A 12,536-nucleotide genomic window follows, 5' to 3' on the forward strand; every position below is an offset into this window, starting at 1 on the left:
GTAGAAAGTGATGTTGATGATTCAGTAAGTGGCATTGTTTCTTCTGATTCAGTTAGGAATTAATGCCCCAGATTGGATATAAGGAAATCACTGGTGCTGGATAAATCACCTTTCAGATGAGGCATAAAACAGTCATTAAAGACCCCTTGGTGCTTTGTAAGACTGGAGTTTAAAACCTCAGTACCCCCCCCCCCACCCCTCCATGTTTCAGTTTGGGTAAATGCTTTGAATGCAAACATGGTCACAAGGTCAGATATTCTTTCTCTCCTGTCCTGGATTTCTGGGGACTTTTTTTGTGTGCTATTAAACTGCTGCTCTGATTTAATCCACAGGGGGATGCATTTTGCGGTTGGTTGTGTATTGGTTGTATATCTATTTACGTTTATAATGGGCTCTGGGAGCCTTCATGATGAATGGACGTTGAAGTTAATTTAATGTGTGTACAATTATGATCTCATGTTGTTCCTTCTTCCCTCCCCTTCAGCTGTCTGCAATTATGGAGTTTGTTTCAATGGAGGAAACTGCATGGAAGGATCTTCTCAGCTCTGTCGCTGCCCTTCTGGTTTCCAGGGACCCCGCTGTCAGTATGGTAAGTAGCCTTTCCAGACCCTTACCTTAAACCTTCCTCCTACATATTCTGAATTTAAAGCCGAGGGAGCAGGCGATGAAGGATGTTTTCCCTGATGTTTGCTTCCTGACCCCAGCATCCTTTATCTTTGCAAGCTGCAGTTTTATCTGCACAGCTCCATTAATTTGCTCTACACATATTCTGGCTCCTGTTTGTTATGTTTTGAGAATGGGATGTTTGGGAAGGAAGTGCTTGTCATGACTTGCTGTGAATACAGCCCTATCTCTCCATAATATAAAGTACGATGGCCTTTATTCCTGGCCACCACCAGCAGAAGTGGTTTGTTGGAATCAGAGAAGGAAGCTGATTAAAGTTGGGTTGAACAAAGCAACCCTGGGGTCGTTTCCTGTGAACTGAACCTTTAGCCATTGGACAAAAGCCAGAGGGAGCCCAGCAGTAGGAGGGGACAGCAATGGTTAAGCTATTTCTAGCAAGGGTGTCAGTACATGTTTTCACATGTAGATGTTGTTTAAACATTTACAGAGTCTACATCAGAAAGGACTAGCTAGAGCTGTTATGTCTTCTGTCAGGTCTTATTGGTTTTGAACTGTTAAACTTTGTGTAATTAGCTCCTAACACAATACACACATTCTCTCTTGTGAAGGTTATTGAACTTCTTATGTTATGCAATTCAGAATCTTCTTGTTGGCTGATATGCTATTCGGTAGCAAGTTGCAGCTGGAGAGCAGGCCAAAAACTCTGAGCACTACTTTAGACCTAATTTATACAAAACAAACGTGTAAGAACAATGTACATTGTATTATTCCTAAGGGGTCTTGGGAATGTCCATCCATAACGTCCAATCAATCAACACATTTATTTGGTTGGCAGTCTGGAAAATGTGCCATGATATAACGATTAATCACAGTGCATTGCAAATCTTTTACAACAAATTAAAAACCAATAATAAGTGTATTTTTTTCACAATGCATAATTCATTGTGCAATTCATGGCCATTAGATATCACTGTGGCCAAGACCTTAGTAGTAGTCAAAATGGGATTGGACATTTATATGAATAATTAGATAATCCTCAATTACAGCAGATAGGAATAGAAACTTTTGTGTGTCAGTGTATAAGCCAATCATTATTTGAAAGGAAGAAGTTTCCTCTGTGGGCAGGTTATTTGATAATTGCCCACTAATGGGTTTTGTGCACCTTCCTCTGAAGTATTTGGCATAGCTCACTGTCCGAGCGTACTGTAGTAGACAGTTGGGACTCAGGGCATATGTAACCCGCAATCTCAGATTGCGGCGTGTATAGAAATACACAAGCTAGCTTTAATCCATCAGTGGAGTCATGGTAGCACAGGCATCAGTGCAGGTTAGCTCAGAGGTGGGCAAACTACGGCCTGCCGGCCACATCCGGCCTATGGGATCGTCCTGTCCAGCCCTTGAGCTCCCAGCCGGGGAGGCTAGTCCCCGGCCCCTCCCCTGCTATCCCCCCTTCCCCGCAGCCTCAGATTGCCATGCCGCCAGTGCTCTGGGCAGCGGGGCTGCGAGCTCCTGCCGGGCAGTGCTGGCTCTGGCCTGGCGACACGGCCGCCAGTCCTGGCGCTCTGAGCGGTATGGTAAGGGGGTGGGGAGCGGGGGGGTTGGATAAGGGGCAGAGGGTCCCAGGAGGCAGTCAGGGAACAGGGAGCAGTGGGCGATTGGATGGGGCAGAGGTTTGGGGGGGGGGGGGGAGTGGTCTGGACGAGGAGCAGGGGGGGTTGGATAGGGCGTGGGAGTCCCTGGGGGGGGCCTGTCAGGGGGCGGGGATAGGGGGTGGGGCAGTCGGGATAGGAATCAGGGGCGGTTGGATAGGGGGAAGGGGGCCAGGCTGTTTGGGGAGGCACAGCCTTCCCTACCCAGCCCTCTGTACAGTTTTGGAACCCTGCTGTGGCCCTCAGGCCAAAAAGTTTGCCCACCCCTGGGTTAGCTGCTTGCGTAATTACCCAGAGTTCTAGGTGGGCTTGTACAGCCTGCCCTGAAGTCTGTGCTACAATGACTTTGCTGCTGTTCATTCCCTAGTTGTATTAAAACTGTACACGAGCTGCAGTCACGCCCTGGGATTCCAGTGTGGACGTACTCTAAGTGAAGGAGTTCTGCTATATTTTTCTTTCTTTGATGAATTTAAGGAAGGTGGAAAATTCAAGTAAGTATTATTTCCTTCCTGTTTTAGAACCATTGGGCGGGGGGAAGAGTTTGGTCTCTCTACCCCAGATTGTTGATTAGCCATGGTAAAGGGTTGGTCTTAGCCTACTGAGAAGGGCTGATCAGCCATTTAAGAAGGGCTGGACATGAGGGAAGATCTGGGGTTGGGAGGACACAGTTACGCTTCAGCCTTTGTGGCCGGAATGCATAGAAGAGGACTGGGGAAACAGGGCAGTTTGCTACATTCCTAAATTGTTGTACTAGTTCTGTTGCTGCAGAATAAATAAGCAGCTTAATGCTGCACTTTGAAGAGGGCAAGGTGACAAGTTCCCACCATTCTGGTGCGCCAGAAAGCACCTAATTACCTGGTATGGTGGCCAGCGAGGTTTCAGCTGCTGGGTCAGCATGTTAGAGCCGATTTTTCATGCCACATCTATTGTAAGGAACTTTAATTATTGTTACAGGTATCAATTAAGAAGTGCGTAAAAGGCTTTAAGTCTCATTCAGATAATCCTGTTAAAGAAAAAAAACCCTGGTTTGCTCTCATTGAGAAATGCAATTTCAGGTTAATCAAGAAACTCTTTGCTGCTTTAAGGGTTTGTTGTCAACATTAGATTGTGTTTTCAGCTGGCTCTGTATCCATCCTGGGCAGTCAGGAGGAGTGGGAGTGTTTTCCATCAGAGAATCTGAGCCTTCCTTTGGGCTTGACTGGACTGTGGAACAGCCAGTGCATGTTGAGTTGGCATGTGATCCGTTATCTGATGGCCACCCCATTTGCCTGGTGTAAAATACCCACATAGGGGGAGAGCCAAGTTCCTTGGTAATTGAAATAGGAATTTCTTCAAAGGCCCAGGTGTGCCGGCAGCAACCCTTTGCTTCTGCTATTTTGCTGACGGGCATCCCAGCCTGAATTATTTTCTGAAATGGAGACTTCATTTGGGAACAAATGGCCTCTTGACCCTGGAGCCCAGGGCTCTGTTGCTGACGGACTGGCGGCAGAGTCAGTAGCGGGCTTAGGGCGGTGCTGCTGGAATACTGTGCCCAACACAGATACATCCTCCTGTGTTTCATTATGTGCATGGGGATGCTGGAAGCTGACTGAACAGCCTTACCCCCTCGGCAGAGAAAATAAAGCAACAAGATGCTCACTTCCTATGCCCTGGTGGAAGAGAACAGAACTGCTCCAACTTGTTCGTGACGTTTCTGATGAGCTGATTTTTAACAGTAGAGTACAGAAGAATCAAAGGCATTGGCACAATACAAAGTGGGGATACTGTTTGTGGAAATGTACTAACAGAAGTTTAACCAACTAGGAAACGTGTGTGAATCAAGCCTTTTAAAAACAACGGCGTGAAAGGTGCCATATGAACAGCCTGCTGAGCCGGGGTGAAATTCTGGCCCCACTGAAGTCAAGAGCAAAACTCCCATTGACTTCAGTGGAGGCAGAATTTCACTTCCGGGTTCTTCATTGCTCTAGCTTGTAGCCTAGGTTTAGCACAGCCAGCAGTGGTGCAAACCTCTCTCGTGCTGTTCTGCCACTGATCTGACTGTATTTACTGTTGATAAAAATTCAGTCTGTGCTTCATGAAATCTGTAAGGATACTGTTGAGGCTGTGCCCGGAGAGTACCGATTACACTGCTACTCGTGATGCAGACACTCCTCGGTTAGGCGGTAGACTGCGTCCACTAGCTAATTTCACGTAGTCCTTTAAAATGGCAATGACTCTCATTCACTACAGAATAAAGATTCTGTCTCCCATTACCAATTCATCTTAGACATCCAGTCCTTGGTTTTAAGTCTCTTTTTTCCCCCTTATTGATCTTCTTGATGCTGTTGAAGAGTTTGCAGTTTTGGTTACCCAGACCCTTTTAGCCCTGGCTGCATTCACATGACCTAGGGCTGATGGAGAGCCTATGCCAAGCCTCTCTGCACCATACACTGCATGCCCTGAATGAAACTTTGAGATTACATCTCACATGAAGATAAGCACTGGGTAGCGTAAGTTGAAAGGGCAAAGGTATCAAGTTTTTCCCAAAGAGGCCAGAGTTTCTAGTCAGAACATGACATCTTTTCATCTGTTTTGTCAATCCTAGCTGAAAGTTCATTTTAATAATGAGCTGCATGCCAGTTGGAAATGTCACAAAGTATATTTAGACGTACAGTATGACTCTGCACATAGTTCAGTGCAAAAGCTTTAACTGTTGTTGAAGCCAAGTTTGGCTTATTGACTAGCAAGGCAAAAGGGAGCTATGATCCAGAGTCCAGCAGCCTAGCCATGCTTTCTAACCTCACCTAATGGTATGGCTAGGAACCATTCAAAACAAAGGCGAGGCTGAGTTTTGTGTGTGAAGTAACACTCCAGAGCACATGGATTTTGTGAGGTACTAGATTTCAGTTGTGTATGTCTTCTCTACAAGAGACATGCACAGTGCTCTGATCTATAGTGACTGAGATCACACACACATCTGGTCTCCTGCATGGCAGAGCAGGGCATTAACCACTAGCACCATGCTGCACTGATCACACAAGGGCACATTTTGCCACCTATGAGCTTAAATTGGACTACTGGCCTGAAGAGTAGTAGTACTTAGTGGGAGTAAGGGTGGCAGACCTTACTCTTGACCCACACTGAGGCATGAAATCACTACTTTAGAGTGTCCCATACTTTGCACCTTGTTTTTCTGTACAGGGGAAAGGATTTGTTTCCCACACCAGTTCTTACATGTCACCACTGCACTTTCACTGCAAAGCCACAGCAAGACAAATGTTCTAGCGTGGCGCATGACATCACCCCCAGATTCATCGTCCTTCTATCTAACACATTTTCAAAGAAATCATCAGGCAGTAGTGACAGATGAAAGCACACAGGGTGGTCTATCCTGTTGTAGTTTTTCTTTTTCTTAAAGTCCTCCTATCATAGAGAGACACTTCATTTCATGGGCTGTTAGCAACATGATGCTGGTAATTTAACATCTGCTCTTGCGTGCTGTTTTGAATATAATCCTGCAGGGGGCTGTCATATGTTTCATAGCGTGGATAGAGTACAGGACGGTGTGAATTTTCTTGAGCCATGTTTTTTGTTTCATGTTGCATTCGGGCAGATGTGGAAATTTTTTTTATAGCCACTCCAAATTCTGCTGACAAAGCTGGTACAGAACTTGATTGTCACAGCTTCTCCCTTCCTGTATTTGCCTGCAGGAAACTCAGTATTCCAGTTTTAACCTGTTGATCACTTAACATTCTGGGGCAGGGTCAAGATTAAATCCAAATTTTAGTGTAAGAAGAAAAAGGGTTTGGTGTACAAATCATTTACAATCTACGTTGCTGTTTTTGTTTTTGAAGCTAACGCATATTTCCAAAATACCCAACAGTAAATTTTTTTTTATAATGATATAGCCCCAGGGAATAATCTGTGCATGCAGTTATTCTTTAACATCTACCATTCCAATCCACTTGTTAACCTTTCTGTTTATCTCTCATTCTCTACACGAGGAGGTATCAGAAGAGAGCTAATTCACAGGTGATATACTCACGACAGACTGCTTTGGTATGTGTGTGTGAAAGAGAGATTAGTTTCCTTTGGAAGTAAACATTCCTTAAAGAGTCATTTGCAATTTTTTTTTTCATATCTTCCCTCACACAAAATAATAAAAATAAACGCAGGGAGCCTTCCCATATAGAACCTGGGAAATATCAAGCATTGCCACATTTGTAAATGTTTAACAAATGCCTACATTATAATTGATTGCAGCTTTAAAAATAAACAGCATATTTTCTGGTCCCCCAAAATAGTATTGTCTGACGAAAAGGGGGAAATGATTGGTTTATTTTGGAGAGAGAGAAAATACATCTGTAAATTCCACTAACATACCCCCCTTGAAGAAAGGGCCTGAAGTCAATGCTTTAGGCTTTAAAAGGTCAAACTTTGTAGTGCTGGAGATTAGCCTTTATTTTCCTTCTATGTAAAGCTTTTGCAGGAACAGCAGGAGACAGAAAGGGAAAGACAATAGTAGCTTGTGTTAGTGGCACACTCAACACCCTGTGCCTTATTCAGACACTTCTATTGGGGCTGGTCAGGGAAGAAACAATGACCTTTACAAAGGAGGAAAAACAGCACAGAGCAATCGAACCGTAAATCACTTATCATCCCAGTTAAACCAGTTTAGTTTTAGTTTCCCCATGATCGTAACCCATTTGCAGGCAAGCAGAAGCATCTGCTGGAAAGGGGCACGTCTCACCCAAATAACGAGCGGCCATTAGTGAGTGGGAGTGGAAATTATGGTCACCCATTAAACGCTAGTGCTGGGTCAACCTCCAAAGGGCCAGTTCGGACAAAGCACTCTGAATAAAAATGCCTCTCCCAAGTGTCTGAGCTGCTAAGGAGTGCAAAATTGGGTGGGAAATCTTGCAGAAACAGGCCAATTTGACAAGATTTCCTGTCCAGCTCTCTGTCAGGTTGAGTACCCTGGGAGAACAGTCTTTCTGGTGGCAGTTCCAGATTTATTTCTGGACAGAACCAGAAAGCAAAGAAGCAATCACAAAAACAAAAAAAAAAAACGGAAAAATGTTACCCAAGCTTTTCTGTTGAACCTTCCAAATGGTTTGCTTCAGATTGTGCTTTGAATGGCAGTTCAGAGAATTCACTCGTCTGTAATTATGTTGTTAAATTTTAAATAACTCTACAAAATGCAAAATACTAGGTAGTCAGCTCCTGGGCTGGTGTATTATTGCAGCATAGCTTCACTGATGTCCACAGAGGGAGGCTGAGTTATACCTGCTGAGGAAGTGGCCCAGAATGTGCAAAAGGCAAAGTGCTGCATCCCCAAAGCGATCCTTCACTGAAATTAACGAGAGACAAAACCTGTTACTTTGGAATAAGCCAATTAAAGAAAAGTGGAGAGGAGAATGTGGAGTATGGTGGGTAAATCATTCTTCATGGCTCTTACTCTGTCTATAGAACATTCATTTTTAATTTCCTTTGTAAAACAGCAGAACCCAATTGAATTGAGTGGATTGTTTTTTGTTTGCTTCCTCAAATTATTTTAATTCCCAAGTGAAGCGTGTCTCAAAGCGCATGGCAGGAGCAACCTCCTAACATCCCATTCTGCCAAGATAGCTGTGTACTGTTTGTTAGTCCTATGGTTCATAAACTTTCCAAAGGCACAGTCATCCTGCTCCTTACAGGGAATCCATCCTGACACGAATGTCTGCTCACGTCAAGGGTTCGGAGGAAGTGGCAGGACTTTTGAAAGCTCAGACCTAAACAGGAAATGCTGCATTGTTTATGACTTCTATTGTTTCCCTGTTCTTATGTTCAAGTAGCGGAAGATGTAAGGTAACCAGTGCTGAATTTGGATCCTGAGGGAATTCTAAGAAAAGGACTAGAGGGTGAACCTGTGAAATTCCAAGACCCTGGAGGAGTTTGCACGAATAAATGGTAACAACATAGGTCTCAATAGTGCAAGGTGAAAGTGTTTCCTGACAGATACTGAGCTCCCTCCATTTTGTTGGGAAGTTAAGGATCCTCAGTACCTCATTGAATCAGGCCCATAGTGTTATGTTAACATCAAAGGATTCTGAGGTTCAAGCGGGATAAGGACCCAAAAGAAACTATTTGGGGCTGGAAATCTCCTGAGAACCGACTCTCGTGAGCTTTTCAGCAACGGGGTCAAACAAAAAGATAAACTGCTTTTCACAGCATATTTCCATTTCAGAGCCAAAATCAGGAAGCTCAAAAAAAGGCACACACACGTTCTTGTTTTAAGTTACGTAGGTTTATTGCGTGAAGGGAAAAGGCACTATGAGCCTGAAGTAAGATAAACCCAGGACAGGCAGGCACTGTATGAAGCCAGGTTGATCGTCTGTTTTAAAGTTACCTCAATTTTATCAACTATTAAAAAGCGTTAAAGCTTGATTCACATTTTAAGTAAAGTTTCGGCCTTGTTTTTACTTTATCCCAACTGGCTCTTCTGTCTCAAATGGTGCTCAAGTGTTCCACTCTAACAGTAGATAATCTTGCTGCAAGGCTGCCTGAGGCGAAGAGGAAATACACTCATGTGAAAGGTAACTAATGGATAGGAACTAAAGTGCCCGTTTGAAACCCTTAAACACCAGCTCATCATGTGTTGACAGCAAGCTGCATTCCTGAAATGGCAAGGTGTAGATCAGTTCTTGTAATGCCAGGTTTGAGGTGTAAAAGATTTTGTGATTGCTCCTTACTTAAGGGTATGTCTACACTGGCAGAGTTACAGCACCACTCACTGTGGTCAGCACCTCTGTGAAAGGCTCAAGCAATCTTGTGTCGTAGCTACTACGCATGGTGAGATCAACGTCACACTCCTCTTGCCTTTGTAGTTTAAGGAATAACTCCACTGCCACGCGTGACGTGTTAATCCGAGCGAGCAGCATACTGGTCAACAATGTGGGATCCATTCCTGCAGGCCGAAGAGGCAGAGCGCGCAGTACGCAAACTGTTGAAAGATGGCGCCAAATGCAGACAAAAGCACAGGGATTGCTGGGATGCGAAGCAATGCATCAGCGGGGCATTGGGACAGGACCCAGAATGCCCCGCGACCACCTCCGCCTTCCCACAACAATTAGCGGCAGAAGAGGAAGAGATGCTCTGTGGGATAGCTGCCTGGAGTGCACCGCTCCGAATACTGCTGCAAGTGCCGCAAATGTGAACACGCTATTGCACAGGCAGCTGACAGTGTAAACACACAACAGCGGTTTCCCTTCAGCGCTCTCTGAGCGGAGCTGTAACTCTGCCAGTGTAGACATACCCTGTATCCCAAGCTGTGGTCCTGGCTTGTTCTAATTACCTGAATTTTAGAGAGTGGTAATTTTAGGCCATTCCTTGGATTTGGCGGTTCTAATATTTGGATAATATTCAGATCCCAGAGTCTGAGCATCACTTGTTTGGAATCATATTCTCTTGCACCTTCCCCCAGCATTCCTGGATTTCCCCCTGCTTCACATCAGAATTTTCCTCTCCCTTCCCTTGCTCCAAGATACCCTAGAATATCTTAAAGATACTTTGCCTTTCCCCCCTCTTCCTGGGATCTGCAGGATGCTCCCCATTTCCATATTTCTGGGGTCTCAGAGACAGTTTGGCCCACTGCCATTCCTGAAAATGGTACGGTTTGGATCACTCATCTTCAGATGTAGGAATGTAGATGTAGGAATTACTCTCTCTCCTTCTGCCTTTTGGTTCATATAGCTCTCTGCAGAGCTGCCTGCATGAGAAGTTTAACTCCATTTGCTACGTGCAGTTAGAATGGCACCTGCTCTGGGATCGTCATGTTGTGATAAATGGAGCTCATCTGTAGTGAGGGTAATCCCTGTTAAAGAAAAACTGCGGGTGTCCTATTCTGAGTCAGCTGAACTGGATTCAGGCTCTGAATGGAGGGCAGAGCACACAGAGAGGATCTTAGAGTATCTTACTGTGAGAGCACCTGTACTCAATGTGTTTATAAAGGAAACAGTTTACTAAGCCCCAGTCAGGTGCCCGCTTCTTTTGTTTATTTCCCAATGCAGACAGTGGCTGGTGAGTTTTGAATCTTCTGGTTTTATTAGGAGCAGGTGAACTAACTGATTTACTATCATAAAAACAATGGTGGTGAGGCTGGAAAGCAAAAGAAGGGGCAAAACTAGATATTACTTTGCTTCCTCAGAGCACTGAGTATTTTAGGAGTAGAACTGTGTGAATCGCTGAGTTTTTAGTGTGCTGACAATTCCAAAAAATTGAAAGCAAAATCATTTCAGGTTGACCAAAAACAATTTTTTTTAAAATTTTTGATTAATTGAAAATTGGGGGGCAGAAATTGCTTTCGGTGGAATGACATTTTCATTGTACCAAAAATTAAAGGGTACATTTTGATTGCGAGCCTTTTAAAAATTTTTTTTATAAAAAATGAAACTAAAAGTAATTTCAAAACAAAAAGTTGTTTCAAACCGCAAAGTCGAAATGTTTTGTTTTGAAAATGTCAAAAGAAATGTTTAGACTTTTTAGATGTTTAGACGGAGAATATCTTATTGCCCTTATATAAATACATGGTATGCCCACATCTTGGATACTGCATACAGATGTGGTCTCCTCATCTCAAAAAAGATATACTGGCATTAGAAAAGGTTCAGAGAAGGGAAACTAAAATGATTAGGGGTTTGGAACAGGTCCCATGTGTGGAGAGATTAAAGAGGCTAGGGCTTTTCAGCTTGGAAAAGAGAAGACTAAGGGGGGATATGATAGAGGTATATAAAATCATGAGTGGTGTGGAGAAAGTGAATAAGGAAAAGTTATTTACTTGTTCCATAATATAAGAACTAGGGGCCACCAAATGAAATTAATGGGCAGCTGGTTTAAAACAAATAAAAGGAAGTTCTTCTTCACACAGCGCGCAACCTGTGGAACTCCTTGCCTGAGGAGGTTGTGAAGGCTAGGACTATAACAGGGTTTAAAAGAGAACTAGATAAATTCATGGGGGTTAAGTCCATTAATGGCTATTAGCTAGGATGGGTAAGGAATGGTGTCCCTAGCCTCTGTTTGTCAGAGGGTGGAGATGGATGGCAGGAGAGAGATCACTTGATCATTACCTGTTAGGTTCACTCCCTCTGGGACACCCGGCATTGGCCACAGTCGGCAGACAGGATACTGGGCTGGATGGACCTTTGGTCTGACCCAGTATGGCCGTTCTTATGTTCTTGTTCTTTTTTGGAATTTTTTAAAAGTTTTTTGACTGAAATTAATTCACTGAATTCGACACAAACTGGTGAAATGTTTTAGTCAACCTGTATCTGCATTTTTTACTGAGAAAATTTAATGTAGCAAAATTTCACCTAGCTCTAGTTAGGAGGATTGCTGGGGAAGGTGTTTGGGGGGGAAACAGTGAGCATAGGTTTCATGTTCCTGTAATATTTTAGTGGTGATAAAATATTCACTTGGTGGGTGCTAAACATATCTTGGTGAGTTGCTTTTTCTCTCCTTATCTGACAATTGTCTAATTTTTTGTCTGTTAAGTGACTAAATAGTTTGTGCTCACGTAACCCAAAAATCATCAGGCTTTGTTACATATTGATATAGGTTTCCTATTCTGCAAACAGATGACACAAGTGAAGCATTTCGTGTTAGCTACAGATGAGGAAAATGATATATAGACAAAGTAGATTGGAGACTTTGTATTTATTTTGCCAGAGCATTTTCATGCAACTTTCCCCAGTCCCCAAACTTTCCTTTTAAATTCTGTTTCCAGCCAGCCCAGCTTTGAAAAACATGTTGTGCTAGGTACAGCTCTTGATTCCTGAAAGGCACAAAACAAAAAAATAAAATAAATAAACATCAGTGGCAAATATTGCTTTAGTGATTGCTCTCAGCAAATAGATGCTTCTCAGATTGGTGTCTCCAACTTGTGATGCCTTTCCATGACTCCTAATGCTTTCCCAAAGCCAAAATCCTTAATTGGTTCTATTGGCTGCCAGAGAGAACAAGCAGATCAGCGCTGATTAAAAATGCTGGAAGATCCAGTTGCAAAGTTAACCTACCATTCTGCTTCCTTTCTAATCCCTGTGTCCTAAAGTCAAGAGGATTGGATTGGCAGCTGTAAATGCCTTTTCTTGTCACTTGTGAAGTCTTGTCTTGTCTCAGCTCCACATTCTTTCCAGTGGTCTACACACACAGTTGCACTGGATTAACTGAAGGTGTGATGTTAAACTACTTTAACTAAACTGATGCTAAATTGTATGCTAAATTTCAGGGGCAAGCTAAAGCAATGTCTGC

At 43.5% G+C, this 12,536-nt stretch overlaps 1 protein-coding gene across 4 annotated transcripts in view; it reads left to right on the forward strand.

Annotated features, from left to right (window-relative positions):
- MEGF6 (multiple EGF like domains 6) overlaps positions 1-12,536 on the forward strand; it is a 255,179-nt gene that overhangs the window by 55,636 nt on the left and 187,007 nt on the right. For all 4 annotated transcript variants that reach the window (XM_065574928.1, XM_065574927.1, XM_065574929.1 and 1 more), the window contains one exon: positions 485-589. In XM_065574928.1, coding sequence (XP_065431000.1) covers positions 485-589 — 105 coding nt within the window. The remainder of the gene's footprint in view (positions 1-484; positions 590-12,536) is intronic.

The sequence above is a fragment of the Chrysemys picta genome, chromosome 21, assembly GCF_011386835.1.
Source record: "Chrysemys picta bellii isolate R12L10 chromosome 21, ASM1138683v2, whole genome shotgun sequence".
NCBI classification, from domain to species: Eukaryota; Metazoa; Chordata; order Testudines; family Emydidae; genus Chrysemys; species Chrysemys picta.